Source organism: Bos grunniens, chromosome 3 (genome assembly GCF_055505025.1).
Source record: "Bos grunniens cultivar Pamir isolate PY7600 chromosome 3, Bosgru_T2T1.0, whole genome shotgun sequence".
NCBI classification, from domain to species: Eukaryota; Metazoa; Chordata; class Mammalia; order Artiodactyla; family Bovidae; genus Bos; species Bos grunniens.
In genome coordinates this window covers 28,679,466-28,701,247 of record NC_141167.1, presented here as the reverse complement: position 1 = coordinate 28,701,247, position 21,782 = coordinate 28,679,466, and the positions used below count along the sequence as shown (strand labels likewise).

Below are 21,782 nucleotides of genomic sequence, written 5' to 3'. Positions count from 1 at the left end.
AATTCACACATCTCAGGCAGTTCACAAACTACTGCCCCAATTCTGGGGGCATAGGGGGCTTGCACTGAACCAAGGGGTCCTCAGAGTCATTTCTCATCCAGGCACCTTCTGAGGCATTCAGCTTTCCGCCCCATCTTTGACCAGAGCCCACCCATCTCCTGTCCACCTGAAAGGCTCCTTCAGGTCCAGCTTAGACTCAACATCTGGGCGTGGGACCTCCTAAGATATCCAGAGTCCTGCCCGTGGGTAACCTCAGCCCTGCCTGGGAGGAGCCCTGCTTCAGGGCTTACCACAAGCCTAGTTTTTTTTCCCACAAGCCTGGCCCCAGGGTGAAAGGGCCCCCCACTTTGAGGGAGCCTTGACATCTTCCCAGGTCTTGCTTTCCCCCAGGGACCCTTTCCCAGCTGGACATCTTTGTGGGAGAGAACACAGGATGCTTTGCTCTTCTTCTCAACTAGGCCTCTCCTGGACTCCACTAAATCAGGGGGCTGCCCTGCCCCACACTTCCCTGAAGGCTCATTTGTTTATTGCTTGCTTCTTTCATTCATTAACAGATATTCACACAGGCCCACCGTGTGCCAGGCCCTGTGCTGGACACTCTCAGATGGATTTACGGCTGAAAATCATTTGAAAATAGTCACTGCATGTCTCATCTCTGTCTCCAGATTTCTTCCCATTCGGCCCTGAGACCTGAAATTTTGAAACCCAAAAGCCAGGAGATCACCCCTGTCTGCTCTGCTGTCTGCTAAGTTATCCCCTCCCAGAGGCACTGGGCAGGAGGTAGAGTGCTATTACGGCTCCCACGACTCCTGGCCCAGGGGACTCCGTGTCTGAACCTGCTAGGCACCTGCTCACAGCTGGAGGTCTCCTGCGCTGTGGGCCAGTTGGGAGTTGGGGGGCATGGGCAGTGGCTTCCAACTACCAAGAAGCCCCAGAGTGAGCCCGTGAGCCCTGGTCCTGCCTCTGGCCGGATTACTGTGATGTCGTAGGGCCAGGAAACAGAGATGTTCTGCACACTGAGGTGCCTGGTCACCAGAAGGGTTTGCCACATCTCTTCCCGGCATCTCATCCCTTCCATAGGCTGGATTTCATTTGTTGTTGTTGTTGTAGTTTGTGTAATGGTTCCTAATGGCAATTGAGCTTCCTTCACTAGCTTGAGTGTGAGAGCTAGGCTGTCGGCTTTGCTTCCACCCACCTTCATCGGGGAGTCCAGACACTGGGCTCCATCAGTGGCAGGAGCATGCGATGCGGGCCACGTGGCCTCACTCTGTGGCCCTAAGTTGCCAGCCCAGGGCCAGCCATTTGGGGTCTCCCAGTAGATCTGTGGTGGGTGGGAAAATGGTCCCACTGGGCTCCAGGTGTCAGGCCCAACCCAATTTAGATACTGAGGATATCACTGAAGGTGACTTGGGAACCACATTACACTGTCCTGGTGAACACGCAGTCACTTGGCTCTGTTCCTGAGCGCCTGGGATGGGTCTCTCACCTCCTCTCCCAGAGGGCACCCACTGACTGAGCACAGCCCTCTCTGATCCCTCTACCCCCAGCCCCACCATGAGCAGAGCTATACACAACAGTGGTCTGGCCCAGCCCTCCCCCTTCCAAGGGGCCTGGAGCCTCAAGGGGTGCTCCTGGTGGGAGCTGAGCCCCAAGTGCACATGGGGCAGATTGCTTTCACCTACTTGTGGCCTCAGACGAGAACTTGGCATCTGCACGCTTGTCATGATTCCCGTTGACCCAACATGAGGTTTTCCTTCAGGCGATGGATGAAATGTCTTGGATCTTCTTTCTCCCCAGGCAGGCCCAGGATGTTGAGGGTTGCGCAAGTCTTAATTCCTGCAGCCCCACCTTTGCACTCCCAATCCTGGGTAGGCAGCCCCAGAAGAGGAAGGTGACTGGTTGAAGGTCACACAGTAACTTGTGACAGAGCCAGGGCTGGAGTCAGACCTTCAGACCCTAACATTTTTCACATCATGGACCCATGCCCTGCTGTTTCTTGGAATTCGGGAGAGGAGCTGAAAGAGGAATTAACATCTTCTGAGCACCTGTCCTGTGCCCAGGACCAAGGCCACATGTCTACAATAGGCTCCTGAGACCAGGAGTGCCACCCCCTTTGCAGGGAGCACACTGAGGTTCACAGGGGCCAGGAGGAGGAGCAAGTGGACTTGAGCCCCTGCCTGTGGGCACAGGCTTATCTGGGGGAGGATTGAGGCTGGAGAGATGTTTTCATTCGTTGTACATCTCGGTCCCTCCACCCCTCCTCCTGGGGTAGCACTCACCTCCCTCTCCCCCGGCTCTTAGGGTCAGACATTGATCCCTCTGGAGACCTGTTTCCTCAGCAAATGTCCCAGGTGCTTCAGCTGTGGAGGTGGGACGGGCCGCCGTGTAGCTTTCCTGCCTGCCTGCCTCCCCTATGGGAAGTGAGCTCCCAAAGGCCAGGCAGCCCCTGGCAAGGCCCAAGGGGTGTATGCTGTCCACACAGAGGACGAGCGGTGAGAGACAGGCAGTCTGGGCATCGGTGCACCAGGGTGGTGACCAGATGCTCGGAGAAGGGCAAAAAGAGTTTAAGGATGACCTGGCACAGGAGGAGGGGAGGGCTGGGGCTTGAGACAAGCCCAGAGGGCAAGGAGGACTGGACAGGCAGAGGACGCTGCAGGGGCAGAAGTCTGCCCCTGGAGTTTGGGAAGGGGGCGTGGGCAGCGGGCTAGAGGTCAGCGGGGTCAAAGGGTGGCTGCGGCCTGTCTTGGCATTCTCCCCGGCTACATGTTCCCTCCCCAAAGCCAAGCCAATGCAGCAGCCATGGGAACGTCAGGAGATACAGGGGGCTCAGCCGCATCTTCCCTCCCCTGCCCCCGCCCCATCTCCTGGGTGGCCTGGAACCAAGGAGAAGCAGGTGGGAGCATGGCTGCCCGTGGGTCTGGCTGTGTTAGGTGTCGAGGTGTTGGTGTGAGGACATGTCTTTATCCACTGGCCTCTTGAAGGAAGTCTTTGCTGGATATTGTTTCTGGGTATCTCTCCCTGTGCATAAACAGACCACCATGAGGCCATCTGCATCTGATATGTGAGCCAGTTTCTGCCTGTGCTGCACGTGGGGCTGTGTGTCAGTGTATCTAGAGTCTGGGGAGTTTGTACATTTGTGCCTGTGGTGGGGTCTGGGGCTTGGGTGTCCTTGGGTATATGTGTGGGTGTGTGTGTGTGTTGCATGAATCATGGTGTGTGTGTGTATGTGTGTGTGTGAGTGCTATATGTTGGTGTCCTGGGGTTCTATGTCTTTGACATGTGGCCTGGTTAACAGGAGAGCTGTCAGAGTGTGTACGTGTGTATGTGTGTCTGCATTTCCGGGTCTGTGGCTGGTGACTTGCTCTGTGTGTGTGTGTGTGTGTGTACGTGTCAGCCTTTCTGTGCAGTCTGTCTTCTGCTGGTCCTGGCCCCCAGCTGAGCCTCTTTCCACACCTCAAGCCGTGTGCCACCACTCAGCACAGGGAGCCCCCTGGATTCCACCTGTCTACTTGGTGAGCAGACTCAACCTCCCCATGTAGCTTCTACTCTGGGGGACTCCACACACCCTGGAAAGGTGGCCTAGCCCCCGGGCCCTCTCTGGCTGGGAACAGAAGCCCATTTCTTGCTCAGACAGGGGCTTTCTGTGGGAGAAGGGCCCAGCCCAGAGCCTCCAGTGCAGACCTGGTGAGGAAGAGATGGGAGCCTCTAGCCCCACTACCCTGGCTTGGGAAGTCTCCTCTGGGAAGGAGACCTGTGGCCTTCTAGCCCAGTCTCCCTCTGTTTTGTCTGCTTCCACCCTTCCCTTGATCTGCCAGCCTCTCTGGATGATTGTGAAGGCCTCGAGCTGAGAAATTCTCTCCTCAGATCACATGGTGCCCCTTAGTCCTGGCTACCCAGGACAGAGGAGCCCCAGAGGCAAACCCAGGCCGCATCCCTCATTAATGCAGGGTCTCTCTCACATCAACTCCCTGGGCCTCCATTTTTGTCTCTGTAACAACGGGACTTGTTGTGCTGGCCTAAAGGGACTAAGGAGATATGTGAAGGGAGAATTTGGCCCAGCCTGGTACCTAGTATGTGTGATAGCTGCTGTTACTGTCAGAGTCTCCCTCCTGCTCCCATCTGCCCATTCATTCATTCACTCAGAGGGACTGTGTGCCCGAGGATGGACCAGACCCTCACAGCTCTCACAGGACACAGTTCAGGCCAGTACCCTCTGGCCTCACCTCCCAGGACTCTGCACCTCTGTCCCTCCACTTCTTGCTTCCACCTATCCCTGAGGACCTGTGAAACATGAGGCTCTGAGAAGACCTTGTGGAAAACCCACGGGGTTCAGAGGACAGTAACTCCCGGGATGTGGGGTGAGCAGTGGATCCCAGCTCCCGGCTGGCTGGCCTTTCAAGCTGGCCAAATGCAGAATTATTTGATGTCTTGGAGAAGGGTCTGGCACTGTGCAGCTCTCCCATCCAAGTCATTGTTGAAAGTAGGTTAAAAGTTTGTACCAAAATGGGAAGTTGATCCCCGGATGGCCTGCCAGACTGCTGTAACCCAATATATTTTACCCTTAAACCAGAAATGTGTTTGTTTAGAAGCAAGTCACTGGCAGAGGCCAAAACTGGAGGCATTTTCTCCTCTGCCCCGCCCGGGTGCCCTGTTCCCCCAAACCTCCTTACCCTTTGTGTCCAGATCCTCAGCCAGAGCCTGAGAAAGAGGCCTCCCTCCTCCTGGGCCAAGGCAACTGCAGGGAGGACACTTGATAATCCTCGGGACCTACTGTGTCCTCATTCCTGTGCTAAGCATGTCCTTTTATTTACTTCTAGCAGCCGTTTGCTGTGGCCCCATTTTAGAGAGGATAAAAGTGAGGGCAGAGATGGGACATGTGTTGCCCAAGCTCGTGGTGGTCAGTGGTGGGGGCCCCAGTACAGACTTCTGCCTGTGCAACTTCACAGCCTTTGGCTTGTGGAACAGTGTCCCACACCTCACATGTGAGATGAAGCCCTTGATCCTCCCCCAGAGCCTAGAGGGAGAGAACAGGCGTGCCCAGCATCAGCTGGCTCTGTCCTGGAGCTGCCCTGAATGACCTTGCTCAGCCCTTTCACAGACGCAGGAAAGGCTCAGAGAGGGTAGCCCGCAGAAGGGGGTGAGCCCAGCCTCACAGATTCTGATGTCGGACCCACGTCCTCCCCGTCCCCTGGCCAGAGCTTGAAGGGTCCCTGGGCTCAGCCTGGAAGGGAAGCTGGTGCCGCCTCCCCAGCTCTTGGGACGGCTCCGCTTGGTCTTTCATCTTCCGCTCTGGGCTCTGTGAGCTTCATGCAGCAGTAATGGATTGCAGTGGACTTTTTTCAATTAGGTTCTGATTTTCCTCTGCCTGTTACTATAAAACTCCAGATGGTCTAGGGCTTCACGGTTCCTGGGGTATTTTCCCCGTTATTTGAATCTGCTTTTGTAACACGCCCCACATGTGGGAACTGGGCCTTTCAAGGCTCTATGCCTCAGATGGGCTTGCTCTTCTCTGCTGTGTCACCTCAGCTTTCCTTTGTGTGTGGTGGCTTTTCCTCTCGGAGGCGCTGGGAGGAAGGAGGGCAGCCCCATCTCCCAGCATCAACTGTGCATCCAGGGCTGGGCCTGGTCTTGCCTGGGAAAGGAACCCCGGATGTGAGCCCAGTGGGAAATGATGGTCAGAGTTCCTGAGAATCAGCCTGATTTTGGAGCTTTATGGAGGGTCCCTGAGGCAGTGACCAGAGCAGTCAGGGACACGTACAGGCAGACCAGCACATCCGCCAGACCTGGGAGCCAGTCCAGGTCCGCCACTTACCAGCTGTGTGACATCACTTCCAGCCAGTGACGTCACTTTTCTGAGCCTCAGTTTCCGCATCTGCAGAGTAGGGCCGGGAAGGAACCTCACCAGAAGAGTGCATTGTCATGATTAAATGAAATGTCACACAAAGCACATCCAGCTCCTGGCTCCTGACAGGTGCCTGAGAGGGCATCATCCAGTCTCTTATATAACTCTGAATTCACCCCAGTTTCATCTTAGTAGATATTTTAATGTTTATGCATTCTAAGTAAATAGAAAAACTTAATACTCATTCTTACATTTTTCTAGACTGTTTGATGTCTCTTCTTTTCCTTCTGTCCCCTCTGTATACCCCTTTACCCACAGTAGCCATCCTCTCTGTTGCCCATGGCATATGAGCCTTTGCTTCCGGCCAGCTAAATCTGTTATGTTTGGTTATTTCAAGCTCATTCTAAATAAGAGGTGCTCAGGTAATTCTCTGGGTGCCCATGGTTGGCATCAGGGCCATGGCCACAGGATACGGCATGTGCCCTGTGGTTCACAGAGAGCACCCACCCGCCATGTGCCCAGGTGTGCCCAAGTTATGCCCTATTTATGGATGAGGAATCTGAGCTCTAGCATGTGAAATGAACTTGCCCAAGGTCATCCAGTTGGGAAGTGTGGATTTGCACCCAGGCCACTTTGATGTTTGATGCTGAAATGCAGTGATGCAGGCATGGAGGGGCAGATATCACCAAGCTGTCAGTAGGGGCCAGGTCACACCAGCCAGAATGCTGAGGCGAGCATTTGTACTTGCTGAGACACGGGAGAGCCATGCAGGGTGTAACTGTGGGCAAGGGGCACTCAGACACCCCTATAGGCTTAAGTCTTTGCATTAGGGTGTTAGGGGAGGGATGTCAGGAAGGCCCCACCCCAAGAGTGTTCCCCCTGGAGTGCACACCCCATGGAAACATCATTATACCCTTGGGTCACCATAACATCACCTCAGGCCATCCTCTTCAGGGAAACTGAGACCCAAAGCCTGGGATGTGCCCATTGGCTCCATCTGTGCTCCAGTAAGACTCATTTTTCCATTCTTGCAGCATCTGTACCCCCACAACACCACAGTGATGGGATACCTCTCCCTGCTGCCCTCCAAGCCCCCACACAGTCAGTCAATGCATGGGGCCCCTTCAAGCCATTCCCCCACAAAAGTCTGCCTCACTCCCTTTGGAGGTTACACAAAGGGTACTCCATGGGCTTGGCGTCAAAAGAATTTTAGGGCCACACCAGTCAATGACAAACACATCAACCAAGGGTTCTTTACTGCTGGAGTCAGCAGAACCTGACCTACACAGGTGTCCCCCTGAGGGCAAGTCAGGAGCAACTACCACCACCACGATAATAGTGAAAACATTTGTGTCCTGTGTGACACGCACGTATGCACGATGCCCCACCGCCACAGCTACTTTGTGAGTGGACTCCTCACATCCCCATTTTGCAGAGAAAGAAACTGAGCCACAGAGAGGACATTGATTTGCTAGGACCATAGAGCCACCTGCTTTCCAGGCTCTGACACGCCCACAGTGGAGGGCCTCAAATGCCAGTCTAAGGGGGCTGACTGGATGTCAGGAGGCACAGCGAGCCACGGAGGGTCCTGAGCAGGGGTGACCTGGTTAGATTTACAATTCAGAAAGAGACTCATAAAGCATTAGAGTCGGAGGGGCCTTGGGGGCTCTCTGGTGAAGCTGCCAGCCATAAGGCAGCAGAGAGGGCCTCATGAGAAACTCAGATGCCCCAGCTCTAGGATTCCAAACCAGGCCCTTCCACCTCTGAGTCCTGCTGGCTCCTGGCTCCCCACGGTACGATGGGGGCTTGGAGGTGGAGCCCGGACAGCCCTAGGATTACTCCTTATCACAGGAGGTGCTGGGGCACCTGCTCCTCCAGACAGTTCCCTGGTCCCCAACCTGCTCCAGGCCCCAGGCCCAGGCTGACGCCCCTTAAATGCCCAAGCCAAGGGCTGGAGACCACAGGGTGTGTTGAGAAAGTTAAATCTGGAAATCAGGCTGTGGGAGGAAAGTGAGGGGTTAAGGCATAAGAATTGGAAATAGGACACTGGGGAGACTTGGGAGCCCACCATGCCCAGTGGGACATCACACACACTCACACACACACACCCTTCCAACTGGGCAGAGGGGCAGCAAGCCCAGGAACTGCAACCCTGGGCAGAATGCCGCTCCACTACTTACCTGCTCTGTGATCCCAAATGATGGCCACCATGACGATATTGAGCAAGAACCCGGTACCAAGATAAGCACTTATTATGCGGTCCTCACAGCCTCCGAGGCTGGTAGAACTCACCCAGTTTTATCAATGAGGAAACTGAGACTCAGAGAACTGAAGGCACTCTTGGAGCAGTCAAGAAAGAAGCCCTGGTTGTCCCACATCAGGGTTCATGTCTGGAACTGCTCTGCTGGTTTCCCCAGAGCCTCAGCTCCTGACAGTGGGAGAGGAATACTTACCCCAAGGGCTGTGGAGAGGATCTGAGATCACGCTGGGGACAGTGCCAGGCCTAGCAGAGTGAACGTCCAGGTGCTGAACCCACGTGCATTCCCCTCCTCTTCTCTCTGCCTCTGTTAGCCCATCTCTGGGGTTGTTAAAGGGTCAGGCTGCAGGGACCTCGGCAGGCAACTGCGAGCAGAGCCCATATACCCTCATACCTGGGATGCTGGCCCTGATGGGGGCGTTGCTCTGCCAGGGGTACCTGCATCCTTGTCCCACACCTGTCCTGCCCAGGCCGCTGCTGCTGCACCTGCTGCTACCTCTGATCCTACCTTGAGGGATGGGACCCCCATCGTGGTGCCTCGGCCAGATGCTTGTTATATACCCCAGTCTGGGACTCAGTTCTGAGGAGTTCCAGTGGGATGGGGGCGGGCAGAACGAGCCAGGCCAACATGGGCACAGCGCACATACACAGATGTGGGATACCTGGATGAGCACGAGGGAGGTACATGCACCCGTAGGCCCCAGAACCCTATTCTTAACACCACTAGATCATGTTTCTAACCCACCCTTTGCCCCACGAGTGAAATGCCAGCCCTGCCCACGAGGAACTCCCAAACCCTCAGCCTGGAGGCCTGGAGAGAAGATAAGGGATGCCCAGTGGAAACCTCAGCACAGCTCAGGGTGTGACCGAGCAGGAGCGGGAGGTTGAGGACAGCTTCTCCACGGAGGCAGAGCTGGGGCACCACGAGTACATGTCTGAGTGAGTGAAGAAAGGAAAGGCGTTCCATTCCCAGGGAACAGCTCCAGCAGGCCTGGGGGCATTCAAGTTCCCGACCCATTTGGGGTCTGATCACTCCCATGGGGTGTATGAAGATGGGAGAGGTATCTGACCTAGAACCCCAAGCTGAAGATTCTGAAAAATGTCTGAATTAAATTGTCAGCGAGTTGGAAGGGCAGGTGTCGCAGGAGGGGGGCAGCCCCAACAAAGACGTGGGGGTGGGGGTAGCTGTGCTGAGACGGACAACTGGCCAGACGGGCATACAGGCCCCAGTGGGGAGATGATGTACAGGTCTCCAGAGTCGGGCAGACCCTCCCAAAGTCAGGAACAGCACACAGCATGTGAAGAGTTTACTGCCCCCAGTAAACCTCAGACGTCCACCCTCCCAGCAAGGGCCGGAGAGGAACAAAGGGACCGGCTCTGCCGAGAAGCAGCCTGCCCTTCAGCTGCTCGGCCTCACTATGCGTGAACCTGGCCCAGGCCTTGCAGGGCGTGGCTTGTGGCCTATTTACTCCCCAAACAGGATTTCCTTCTGGTTTAGATGCATGGAAAAGGCATAACATCTGGAAATAGGAAGTGGAACAGCTTCGAAAACCCAGCTGTGGGCGCCTTGCCTTGGGCCAGCCCCAAGCAGAGCGTGGCCCGCAGTTGCGGCCGGGCCTTTAAGGGACAGGCGCCGGGAGTGCCCGCCCCAGACCACTGTTGTCTCTGAGTCCTTGTCTCACGTCGTCTGTCCTGGCCTAGACGATGGAACCAGTGGCTCAAGAGAGGGAGCCCGGCCTCCTCTGATTTCTTCTTAAGAATCGCCTCCCCCTGCCCCCTGCCCCTGGGAAGACAGCGAGCACAGAGGAGCCACCTGGGCTTTGGCACCAGACGTGGCCTGTGTCCTGTCCCAACGCGGGGACCACCCTAGGAAGCCTCCGTCTCTGAGGTGGGGATGTTGGGGCCGCTCACTTTTTGACTGTCGTGTGGTTAAACCTCTAGCATCACTCCTGGACAGAGGGAGCAGAGGCAGGCCAGGGCACCTCCTCCTCCTGCCCGTGGCAAGCGCCTTGGGAATGGAAGGTGGACAGTGAGGAGAAGCAGGAAAGGGCAGCCAGTCACACGGGGACCAGGGAATGCGCCTCGGGTCTGTGGGCGAAGGATCTTGCAGGCTGACAGGAGTTGGACAGACTGTGACGAGAGAGATAGGACATTCCTTGCTGAGTGTCATACAGAAATGAAGACTTGGCATTACCTGGCAGACCCCTGCTGCTATGAGCCTTGGGTGGGGAGTCGAGAGGGGCCGGAAGTGTGGAGGGCTGGGTGTTTGAATGCCAGACCCGCATTTAGGCAAGAGCAGCAGGATCTCTTTCATACATCAGAGCCTCCTGGGGTAGCTGTGTAGGGAGGAAGGAGTTTGAAGTTAGAGGACTCTGGGGGGAGAGATGGGAGCTGGACAGAAGCTGCCGGAATCGACACTGTCTGTGTTCCTCTCTGTCCACCCTCACCCCCACCAGGGACATCACATGTCTGTGCTGTACCCACTGCATGCTCACTGCCTGGCGTGGGGCCTGGTGCATACTTGGGGGCATTGAACAGATAAACAGCCAAATGATAAGTCAAAGACTCTGAGTTTACAAGTGTGGTCATTGTTCTGACAGCAATCAGCATGATGCCGTGTTCCAGGAGGGCAAAGCCCTTTGACAGTCAAGTGTCCCACCCCTTGGGGCCTTCGTATCAGCCCTGGATGGTGGCTACACAGCTTTAAGTTTGTAGGCAAGGAAATAAGGCACAGGCATATCAAGGGCACTGCTCAGAGCCTCACTGAGAGAGGAACTGACTAAAATCCAGGCCTTGGGTTCCAAATCTAGGGCTGTCTGCACTGGACATGTGCCTGCCCCCTGTCCATTCAGGGCTGCGCCACCATTAGAGTGGCATGTCACTTTTAGATGCCATTGGAGGGCAGACCCGTCCAGAGACAGAAAGACCAGTTTTTCTCAAGTCCTAGTGGCCATTTCTAAATCAGGGATGGATTTTTTTCTGGATCCACCAGACCTTCCCAGATAAGAGTCTAGGTCCTGGGCACTTCATGGGGAGCTGAACTGGGGCACCAGGAGGCCTCGGGCAGGGCCGAGGGGTTGGCAGGGGAGCAGATGCTGGGGCCCATTTTCGGGCTGGGCGGTGGGCCCTCCGGGGCCTGCAGAGCGCCCCTCACCGGCCTCTCCTGCAGTTCGAGGGCTGCAGCAAGGCCTTCTCACGCCTGGAGAACCTCAAGATCCACCTGCGGAGCCACACGGGCGAGAAGCCATACCTGTGCCAGCACCCAGGCTGTCAGAAGGCCTTCAGCAACTCCAGTGACCGCGCCAAGCACCAGCGCACCCACCTCGACACGGTAGGCCCCGGGGGTAGAGGCCGAGGGTGGAGGGTGGAGGACAAGCACCCCGCCCATATTTGTCTAAGGCAGGGCAGCAGCCACCTCCAGGCAGAAACCCTGCCTTCAGCCTTGTTGACATTTTGGGCAGGACAGTTCTTTGCAGGGAGAGGGAAGCACCATCATTATAGAGTGTTTAGCCACATTCCTGGCCTCTATTGTTTTAGTTGCTAAGTTGCGTCCCTATGAACTCTTTTGCAACTCTATGAACTGCAGCCTGCCAGACTCCTCTGTCCATGGGATTTCTCAGGCAAGAATACCCAAGTGGGTTACCATTTCCTTCTCCAGGGGCTCTTCTCCACCCAGGGATCGAACCTGTGGCTTCTTCCATGTCTCTTGCATTGCAGGTGGATTCTTTACCACTGAGCCACCAGGGAAGCCTTGATCCATTAGATAGGAGCGATTTCCTACTTCCCAGTTGTGACAACCAAAAATGTCGTTCAGTGTTGGCAAAAATCCTGGGGAGGAGGAATTAAACTCTCACCTGGTTGAGAACCACCAGCCCAAGCAGTAGTGTGGGCTCCACTGAGCCAGGGCACGGGGCAAGGGGGTGGGGGTGCAGCTCGCATCCTGCCTCTTCTCCCCGGGCCTGTCAGTCACTACCAGAGCCAATCCTCCCTGCTCTTCCTCGCCCACCCCCACGCTGACCCCTGGCATGGAGACAGGCCAGAGGCTCTCCAGGGCCTTGCGTATCTCCCGGGCACGGTGGGTAAGCCGTTGAGGTAAGCAGGGCCCAAGACTCCAGGCCCCTAGATCAGTGACCTGGGCCCCAGATGCCCGTGTGTCCACCTCCTTTCCTGTTTGTGCCAGTGTGATAGAGAACCTGTGGCTCCATCACAGCACCGGTCCAAGCATTCTGTGCTGTGCATACAGACCTCAGCAGTTAACAGAGCACTTCTACAACATCATCTCCCACCATCTCTGCCGGTCAGTGGGTCACGAGCCCATTTGACAGATGAGGAAAGTGGGGCTCCGGGCAGTTCCCTACTCAGCCAGAAGGTGGCAGAGTTGACTGGGGCCTCCCCGCAGTCTCACAGCACCTATGTGAGGGGATGCACCAGCCTGGGAGACCCCCAGCCCCTCAGTGCAGCAGAGGATGGGTCCATAGCCAGACTCCACATCTGGACCACTGGCCTGTATCTCTGCTTTTTGTGCGAATGTTTGGGGAACTCTGCCAGTGGGGGCCTGGGAGACCTGAGTGGTCGTGCAGCCCAGCGTCAAGTAACCCGGACATACAGATGAGGAAACAGAGGCCCAGATGGGCGATTGACCACTCCAGGGTAAGTCGGAGGCCACGTGACAACAGAAGTCAGAGCTGGAGGCCCTCTGCGGGGTTTATAGCTGGGAAAACCAAGATCCCCAAAAGATGGGGGAGGTGGATAGCAGACAATAGCAGGGGAGTCATGTTCTGGGACCCGGCCAGGCCCTGGGCAGAATGGTCTACACATCTTCCCGTCCTCTGAGACCACACATACCCTCCCCCAGTTTAAGTGACAAACCACAAGGTAGGGGCCTGTCCCCTTTTGCAAACGAAGAAACTGAGGCTCAGAGATGAAATCATTGACTGTCACATGGCTGGAAAGTCGGGGAGCTGGGATGCAACCCTGTCTGCCTGACCGCTAGTTCAGTGCCCCTTGCTGAAGAAGGGGAGAAGAGCGGAGGGGATGAGGTAGGAAGGAAGAGCCCTGCCCCCAGCCTGAGCCTGACCACTGTCCCCACCACCCCCACCTCAGGCTTACTGTCTTGAGGGTGGGGACATGGAGTGAAGAGGTGCTAACAAACCCCTCTGCCTCCATCATCTTCTCATGCCCAGCCCCTGAGGCCCTTGGCACCTATACCAGCCCCGAGAGGTACACATGGCAGCCCCAGCAACACCAGGCCGCTCTGCACTGCCTCCCCCAGGCCTCCCTCCAGGCATCTCGGGGTCACCTACCCTGACTTACCCCCTTCCTCCCCTCTCCTTACTGCATTTCCTGGCCCCAGCCCCAAAGCAACAGGCCTCTGGCCCCTGCTTGGTGTGTGAACAGAGCTCCGAGGGCAGGGTCAGGGCAGGCCCAGAATGAGCCCGCAGGGTTATCTCAGTCCTGCATCTCCCCAGAAGGTCCTGGTCAAGCCCAGCCCCCGCGCCAGGCCCATGGAGACACTGCAGTGGCCCCCCATGGTGAGGTTGCTTTCCCAGCACCCGAGGGCCCATGGGGTCAGCCCCATGCAGGCTGGGCCTTATTTCCAGAGGGGACCTGCTCACGTCCCCAGGTCCGCTCTGGCACCAGAGAAAGTGGGATTCTCTCCATGGGCAGGGAAGCAGTGGAACAGACTGGAGAGAGCCAGCCTGGGTTCTAATCCCAGCCCTCCATCTGGTCCCAGAGGTCTGAGAACTGCCACCCAACCTCTCTGGGCTTCAAACACTCCTACCTTACAGGAGAGGGATGGGGGGATCAACTGAGGCGACAGCTGTGGCGGCCAGACACAGGGTCTGTACAGCAAACGTGAGTCGCTGGCCTACCTGTGACTTGCTGACTGAATGCTGACCAAATCCTGCCACATCCCAGATACTCCATGTGCAGTTCGAGTCCTAACTGCCACAGACTGTCCTGCCCTGGCCTCGGTTTCCTTACAGGGAAGATGGGGGCAATAGTCTCTCCTTTGCCCACTTCCCTGGACTGTTCAGGGCTGCAGAAGAGAGGGGGCACCTTAGCAGAGGGGCGTGGGCACCGCACTTCTGCAGGATCTTGGGCAAAGCATCAGCCTCAGTTTCCTCATCTGTAAAGTGGGGATGCTTTTCATGGGGTGAGTGTGAGGCTGAAAGGAGATCGCAGCTGGCCAGCGCGGAGTGCAGTGCCTGCACACTGGAGGGCGGGGGGGCTTAGTATGTGAGGGGCTGTCTTGTGCTCAGGTCGGGAGGGCGCTGTGAGGTGCTGGATGCTCACAGCACGGCCCTGAGTGTCCTGCTGTGAACGAGGCCTTGGAGCTGGTGCGGTGACTGCAGGCCTGGGGCTTGGCTGCTGCTTGGGACAGCCAGCCACAGGGTTTCCTGAGGGCTCCTGGGGGAGCTGGGCTGGAGGAATGTTCTACACACGTCAGGCCCTGGAAAAACAAACACAGAGATGGGCCTTGTGCCCTCTTTCCAGGCGAGGGCGCCTGCACACACGGAGCTCTGTTTGTTTGCTTTTTGACAAAAGCGCGTGGATTTGTATCAGCGTCCCCTGGGGACAGAGCCTGGGGCAGAGCAGGGCAGGGCCCACGAGAGAAAGAGCGTGTGTGTGTGTGTGTGTGTGTTGGGGTGGGAATCGGGCCCAAGAAAGAAGGGCCCTGTGGTGTGTGGGTCTGTGTCTGTATCTGTGTCTCTGAGTGGTTGTGTGGGGGGCAGGTCTGAGGCCTGCCTTCCACCCTACCGTACCTGCCTTTCAGCGAGGCCAGCCTCTCACTGCTCTGTCTCTTTCTTTTTGCTCTCCTCTGTTTCTTTAACGTGGCAACTCTCCGTGGCAGCACCAAGGTATGGCCGTCTGTTTCTGCTCCCCGCCCCCAACCCCATGCTGTCCAGCAGGGCTGGCTCACCTTGAGGTTTAGGGGCAGTTCCAGTCGGCATGGCTGGTGGGGACATAGGCGTCATCTCTAAACGTCCCCCACCACTGTGTCCCCTGCAGTGGTTGGAGGCCAGAGGGCCCTGAGAAATCAGAGCTGCTGGATGTGTTCAGAAAGGGAGCCTTAGGGACTTCAAGCCCCAGTGGCAGCTGGAGTCCCTGAGCAAGGTCTCATGGAGGTTTGCTTCTACGGGGAGCTCAGAATTCAGTTACAGCCACAGAGCCCTGACCTGGGATGAATCAGAAGGGACCCTTCCTGGAAGAAAACTCACCCCTGGACAGACCCCGCAGTGCAGGTGGACAGTGCTACCGGTAGAAACTTGAGAAGTGGCAGTGGGAACCAGACTCAGGAGAGGTTGGAGAGGAGGTGACAAGAGCTGGGTGTGCTGGGGTGGGAGGAGGGGTGAGGGCTCAACCAGGGCTAAAGTCACAAAGGGCCTTCAGCACCCAGAGATGGGCTGTATCCGAGGGCACCAGGGAGCCATGGGGGGTTAGAAGGTGAGAGCATGGCCAGGCCTGTGAGAGAGGTCCTCTGGCTGTGAATGAGAGGGTAGACTGGAGGCGTAGAGAGCACAAGGGGTCTGGATAGGAACCAGGGGAGGTGGTGGGCACTGACTTGTTCTAGAAGATGAATGGGGCTCCAGGGGAAAGGGACGTGAAGGGCACCAATGCCCAGCCTACCCGGGGCTACACCTGAGACCCAGTACCCTCTGGTCTCCTGTGATTATTGGTTTGAGGACCTACAATCTTCATAGCCTGGGGACCAGTCTGGGGACCCCGGACCCATTGCAAGGTTCGTCAGGGGCTCCGAGCCTGGGCCTGCCGCTCTCCAGCTTGGTTCCACGTTTGTGTCCCATTGCCTCGAGCTGTGCCCCACGCCTGTTCTTCCTTTTCCTCCTGCCCCTCTGCCCCTCACTTTAATCCTTGTTCACTTGCTGCTCCTCTGCAGCTGTGAGCCACAAAGGGTGTTCTTTTCTCAGAGCCAGTGTCAGAGCTGGAAGAAGTCTTAGAACTTGGGGGGCCCCATCATCTTGCAGAGGAGAAAGTGAGAGTCCGAGAGGGGAGGCAACTTACCAGAGGTCCCAGGATGAGGGTAGAGTGGAGACACAAAGGCCTCCTTCACTGCCAGGCCAGGCACCTTCCCCCTACCCATGGGCAGGCCTGAGGCAGACTCCTCCTGGCGGGAGGGATAGGATGCGAGCCACACAGCAGGACGTACGGCCCGGTGGATGGCCCCCCACTCACCCCACCTCTGCCCTCTGATGTTACAGAAGCCGTACGCCTGCCAGATCCCTGGCTGCTCCAAGCGCTACACAGACCCCAGCTCCCTCCGCAAGCACGTGAAGGCCCATTCAGCCAAAGAGCAGCAGGTGCGTAAGAAGGTAAGAGGGCTCCGTTCCAGGCCCATCTCTGCAGACAACCCCCCTACCCCACCCAGCCTCCTGTCCAGCATCAAGACAGGTAAAGGTCACACTCCTTGCATGTATCCAGCCTTCCACACCCATGGGTGCTACTGTCCCTCACCGTCCGTCTGCCTCCCACCAGCCCAAGTGTCAAGATGGTCCATGACTTACAGTGGTTTGTTTTCACAAGTTCAGTAGAAACCACACTTTGAAGTTTTATCTTCTCCGTGACTTAACAGTGGTTTGACTTCTGATGGTCCAGCTCACAATTTGTCAACTTTACGATGGTACGATGGTATTTTCACAAGTTCAGTAGAAACCACACTTTGAAGTCTGATCTTCTCCCGTGTCTGTGATGGGCAGGATCTTCTCTTGTGATGCTGGGCAGAGGCAGCTGCTCGATCACAAAGGGGAACAACTGATACACTCACAGCCATTCTGTTCCCAGACCACCATTCTGCTTTTCACTTCCAGTACAGTATTCTGGAAGTGAGCTATTTGGAAGTGAGCTATTCTGGGAGTACGTTACATGAGCTATTCGGCACGTTGTTTAGGACAGTCTTTGCCTGAGGTGATTTTGCCGGCTGTAGTCTTGTGTAAGTGTTCTGAGCACATTTAAGGTAGGGGAAGCTAAACTATGGTATTAGGTAGGTTCAGTTCAGTTCAGTCACTCAGTCGTGTCCAACTCTTTGCGACCCCATGGACTGCAGCACGCCAGGCCTCCCTGTCCATCACCAACTTCCGGAGCTTGCTCAACCTCAGGTCCATTGAGTCAGTGACGCCATCCAAGCATCTCACCCTCTGTCAGCCCCTTCTCCTCCTGCCTTCAGTTTTTCTCAGAATCAGGTTCTTTTCCAGTGAGTCAGTTCTTTGCATCAGGTGGCCAAAGTGTTGGAGCTTCAGCTTCAGGATCAGCCCTTCCGATGAATATTCAGGACTGATTTCCTTTAGCATTGACTGGTTGGATCTCCTTGCAGTCCAAGGCACTCTCAAGAGTCTTCTCCAACACCACAGTTCAAAAGCACCAATTCTTCGGCACTCAACTTTCTTTATGGTCCAACTCTCACATCCATACATGACCACTGGAAAAACCATAGCTTTGACTAGATGGACCTTTGTCGGCAAAGTTACGTCTCTGCTTTTTAATATGCTGTCTAGGTTAGTTATAGCTTTTCTTCCAAGGAACAAGCATCTTTCAATTTCATGACTGCAGTTACCATCTTCAGTGATTTTGGAGCCCAAGAAAATAAAGTTAGTCACTGTTTCCATTGTTTCCCCATCTATTTGACATGAAGTGATGGGACCGGATGCTACGATCTTCATTTTTTGAATGTTGAATTCAGTAGGTTAGGTGTATTAAATGCAATTTTGATTTTTGATATTTTCAGAGCTTGATGGGATTATGAGGCCATAACCTCATTATAAGTTGAGGGAGGTCTGTACTTCCTCACTTTCTGCCAGAAGACATTTATCCCCCTACCAGCTCCTCTCTTATCCGTTTGCCCAGGCCTCGTTTATAAACATTTGATGTTCCCAGCATTCAGGATGCAAAAATAAAAACCATGGTCCTTACCTTCAGTGGGGACCTGGCAGTGAGAGACAGATACACATGAAGGGATAAGTCGACACAATATGACACAGACCGCAATAGATGTGTGCAGAAAGCAGTCAGAGAGCCGGAAAAGGGCTGGGGCCTATGGGGGGGAGCTGGAGGGTCATGGAAGAAGCGACATGGGGCTGGGGCCTATGAGGGGGGTTCGAGGGTCATGGAGGAAGCGACATGGGGCTGGGGCCTATTAGTGGGGAGCTGGAGGGTCATGGAAGAAGCGATATGGGGCTGGGGCTGGGGCAGTGGTGTGCAGGCTCGTGGCTACTGGCACCCTGGCCTTGGGTACGTGTCTTAGTGCCTTTGTCCTTCATGTCCTCAGCTGTCAGATGGGGCATAGAGGACTTGCTTTTAAGGGTTGTCATGAGGATTAAACAAGGAAATCTATGTCAAGGGTTTTTTGACCAGTACTTGACCCAAAGTAAAAGTTCTGAACGGAAGTCAGGAGGTGTTGTCATTAAGTCTTAAGGAAGGAGTAAGCACTGGGCCTGTGGAGGTGGGGCCCCAGAGAGTGACAGAAGCTTGAAACTGTCTGAGGGCCAGCCTCACGCAGTCCCTGCCTGACTCTGGGCTGAGCAGCGAGGCACGATGGGGAGGCTGTGGGGGTGGGGTGACAGGATGGCCCTGCGGAGGCGGCAGGGCTGTCCTGAGGATGGGGGTTCCATCGAGGGGTTGCAGGCAGAGATGGGACACGTCACCCTGAAAGGTGGAGCTGGGGGCTGTGTAGAGAATGGGTCGAGGTGGTTAGAGGGAAATTTGAGACAAGGAGGCCACTGCTGGGGGCAGGAGAGACATGGAGGGTGGCGGTGGGGGCTGACCTGGGGCGGGGAGGGAGGGGAGGAAGAGGGACTGGGCTTGGTGACTGCTTGGCTGGGTTGGGGGTGCCTGGCAGGAGGAGCATCAGTGTCAGAGGTTGGGGGAGCAGGATGCATGGACGGTGGTCCCCTTCACCAGGATAGAGAATCTGAGAAAGAAGCAGGCTTGCAGGAGAAAGCAGCGGGTTCTGTTCTGGACAGGAGGTGTGTGAGCATCTGAGGGACCCAGTGCGGTTGGAGGGACAGGACTGCGACTCTGGGCAGGACCTTACCTGGCTGGGTTGAAGCCACATCTCCCGAGGACCAGTGGGGCCACAGATGCTGGAGTGCCGGAGGGTGTGTGTCGGGCGGAGAGAAACACCAGAGGCCAATCTTGGGCCATCAGCGTGACAGAGGAGGACAGAGCGGGAAGAGCCATTAATTTGTTTAGCAGGATTCAGGAGCAACTCCTGTCTCCAAGCAGTGTTCTCAGAACTGTGGATACAGTGTAAATAGGGCAGAAAAAGGCCTAGAGGCTGGAGAAGTCGACTGCTGTATAATCCATGGGATAGGGGTATGCAGAGATGGGCTGCTAGGAGCAAGCAGACCTCAGTAGCAAAGAAAATGGAGAGGGGACAGCTTGGCTCGGGAGCCCCCTGGAAGCTGTAGAGCAGAGCAGGAGCGTGGTCACAGCATGTGCTGTCAGCTTGCGGTGAACACAGCACAACCACATTCACCCTGAGGAGGGAGGGATGAATCTGGTGCTTCACAGGCTGTATCTCATCTTCTGCTGCTGCTGCTGCTGCTGCTGCTAAGTCGCTTCAGTCGTGTCCGACTCTGTGCGACCCCATAGACGTCCTCACCATAATCTTAGGAAGTGGGAGATTCCTCCCCATTTTAGAGATGTGGAAACTGAGGCTCAAAGAGGTAACAAGTATGCCCAGGGTTGTGTGGTGGGGGAGGGACAGAGCCAGACCCATCTGCTTCCAGGGCATGAGCTCTCTCCACTGCTTTCAGGTTGAGGAGCCTGGGCAGGGACAGGGAAAGGCCCGGGCTCCACGCCAGGGAGGCTTCTGTCCCGAGCAGACTGATGCCCAAGGACCAGAATCCTGCCCTGGTTTTCCCAGGCCCCATGCTTGGCTTGCACTGAGCCCCTGGGACCTGGGGCCGCAGATCTGCAAACTTCCCAACAATAAGCATCCATTAAAAGCCATCGGGGATGATGTATCTTTCTGGGTAAAGCGACCCTTGTATTATGACAGCTCCTTGGCAGCCCTGCTGCGTTTCAGAGAGAATTAGAAATGCTTTTCTTCCTTAATTCTCCTCTCCCGCTGCTCCTAATCCGATCGACATTGCGGTCTGCAAGAACATGCCTTGGCCCTCTTTTGCCAGAAACTTAATTTACATGGAAAACAGCTGCTGGGTCAGGGAGCCGAGAGCCCTTCGGGAGGCTAGGCATGCCTTCCCCGGGCCTGGGTGCTGGCCCGGCTGGCCTGGAAGGGTGGAAAAACCCTCGGGCTAACTCCCAGCTGCTGTGTGGCATGCAACGAGGCTCTTGCCTTCTCTGGGTTGGTTTTGTCCCAGTTAAAATGAGGATCTGGATGAGTCAATCTTCAGGACTCTGATGGTCAGCTTTGGGATTTCCCTGGCAGAAGGAACCCTTCCCATCCCAGTGCACACCCCCCTCATCACTTGAGGACCGCTGTGCCCGTCTGGTCCCAATTGGAGATGTGAAGATGTTCTGAGGTGTCAGGCTCAAGTCTATATTTAGGGATAGACGAGGACGATTGGCCAAAGACTTGCCAGCCCCAGTGTGCCGTTAGCTGACACCCTCAAGGCCAGGTGCCGACTCAGCGGCCCCACCGTCACGTGACCGAGGGGGACTCGGCCAGTGGGGTGAGCCAGCCCTTGACCCAGCACCTTCAACCATTGTTCACACCTGTCCTCTCGTCACCCCTCTCAGCAGCCTGGCCAGTACGGCAGGGGAAGGGAGAGTCAGAGAGGTTATTTGTCCAGTGTCACACAGGGAGTAAGAAGAAATGGAGCAGGATTTGGGTCCAGGTCTTCTGTCCCCAGCCCTGGACTGTTTCTGCTGCATTTTGTGCCAGGAAGGGAGATGGGAGTGGGGAGGAAGGAGGGAAAGACACTTACTGCACATTCGCTGTGTCCTACTCCCCCGGTGTCAGTCAGCCCAGCCGTGGCCCAAGAACCAGCCCCACAGACCTCCAGCCTCCTGGAGGCCCAGCTGCTGCACTTTGATGCCCTCCTGGCATCTGTGCCAAGGCCACGCCCCTGGCGGGGGCTCCCAGCTAATGATGGAGCCTGGCAGGCCCTGCAGGGATGTGAAGCCAGACCCCTTCCTGGGAGACTTGGGACTCCACCGACTTCCAGCAGACTTAGGCGCCCTGAGGACTCCCTGGTCCCTGGGCTCCCAGTCTAGGAAGCTCCCACCAACTTCCTCTCTCCCTCTTCTTCCTTCTGTCTGGTGGCTTTCCCAGCACGTCCAGCTCTCCCTCACCTATTAAAATCATTGAATGCTCGATCTCGCCTGAGCATCTGCTTCTCAGCCCTGAACTAACGCCACTCTCACCGTGTCCACAATTAGCTCCATTTGACAGCTGAGGAAACCGAGGGGCAGTGAAGGAGGGGTCGTGCCCTGGAGCCACCGTCCTTCCTGCCCTGTCCCCTAGAGTGAGACTTGCTGGTGGGCAGGTGATCTTGTGCTAACCCTCTCTCTCCCTCTGCTCACTCCCCAGCTGCACACGGGCCCTGACGCTGAGGCTGACATCCTGACCGAGTGTCTGGCCCTGCAGCAGCTCCACACGTCCACACAGCTGGCTGCCAGCGACGGGAAGGGTGGCCGCGCCCTAGGCCAGGAACTGCTCCCAGGTAGGCAAGCGGGGAGGCAGGGCCGGGGGGGCCCTTTCTG

General features: G+C 56.2%; 1 protein-coding gene across 3 annotated transcripts in view; it reads left to right on the top strand.

The window, feature by feature from the left end:
* The window catches only part of GLIS1 (GLIS family zinc finger 1), a 259,845-nt gene that overhangs the window by 225,159 nt on the left and 12,904 nt on the right, over nucleotides 1-21,782 (top strand). Inside the window, exons 5-7 of one of the 3 annotated variants that reach the window (XM_086389186.1) lie at nucleotides 11,269-11,430; nucleotides 16,322-16,432; nucleotides 21,610-21,742. In XM_086389186.1, coding sequence (XP_086245312.1) covers nucleotides 11,269-11,430; nucleotides 16,322-16,432; nucleotides 21,610-21,742 — 406 coding nt within the window. The remainder of the gene's footprint in view (nucleotides 1-11,268; nucleotides 11,431-16,321; nucleotides 16,433-21,609; nucleotides 21,743-21,782) is intronic. The other 2 variants (XM_086389191.1, XM_086389196.1) reach the window with 2 other exon arrangements.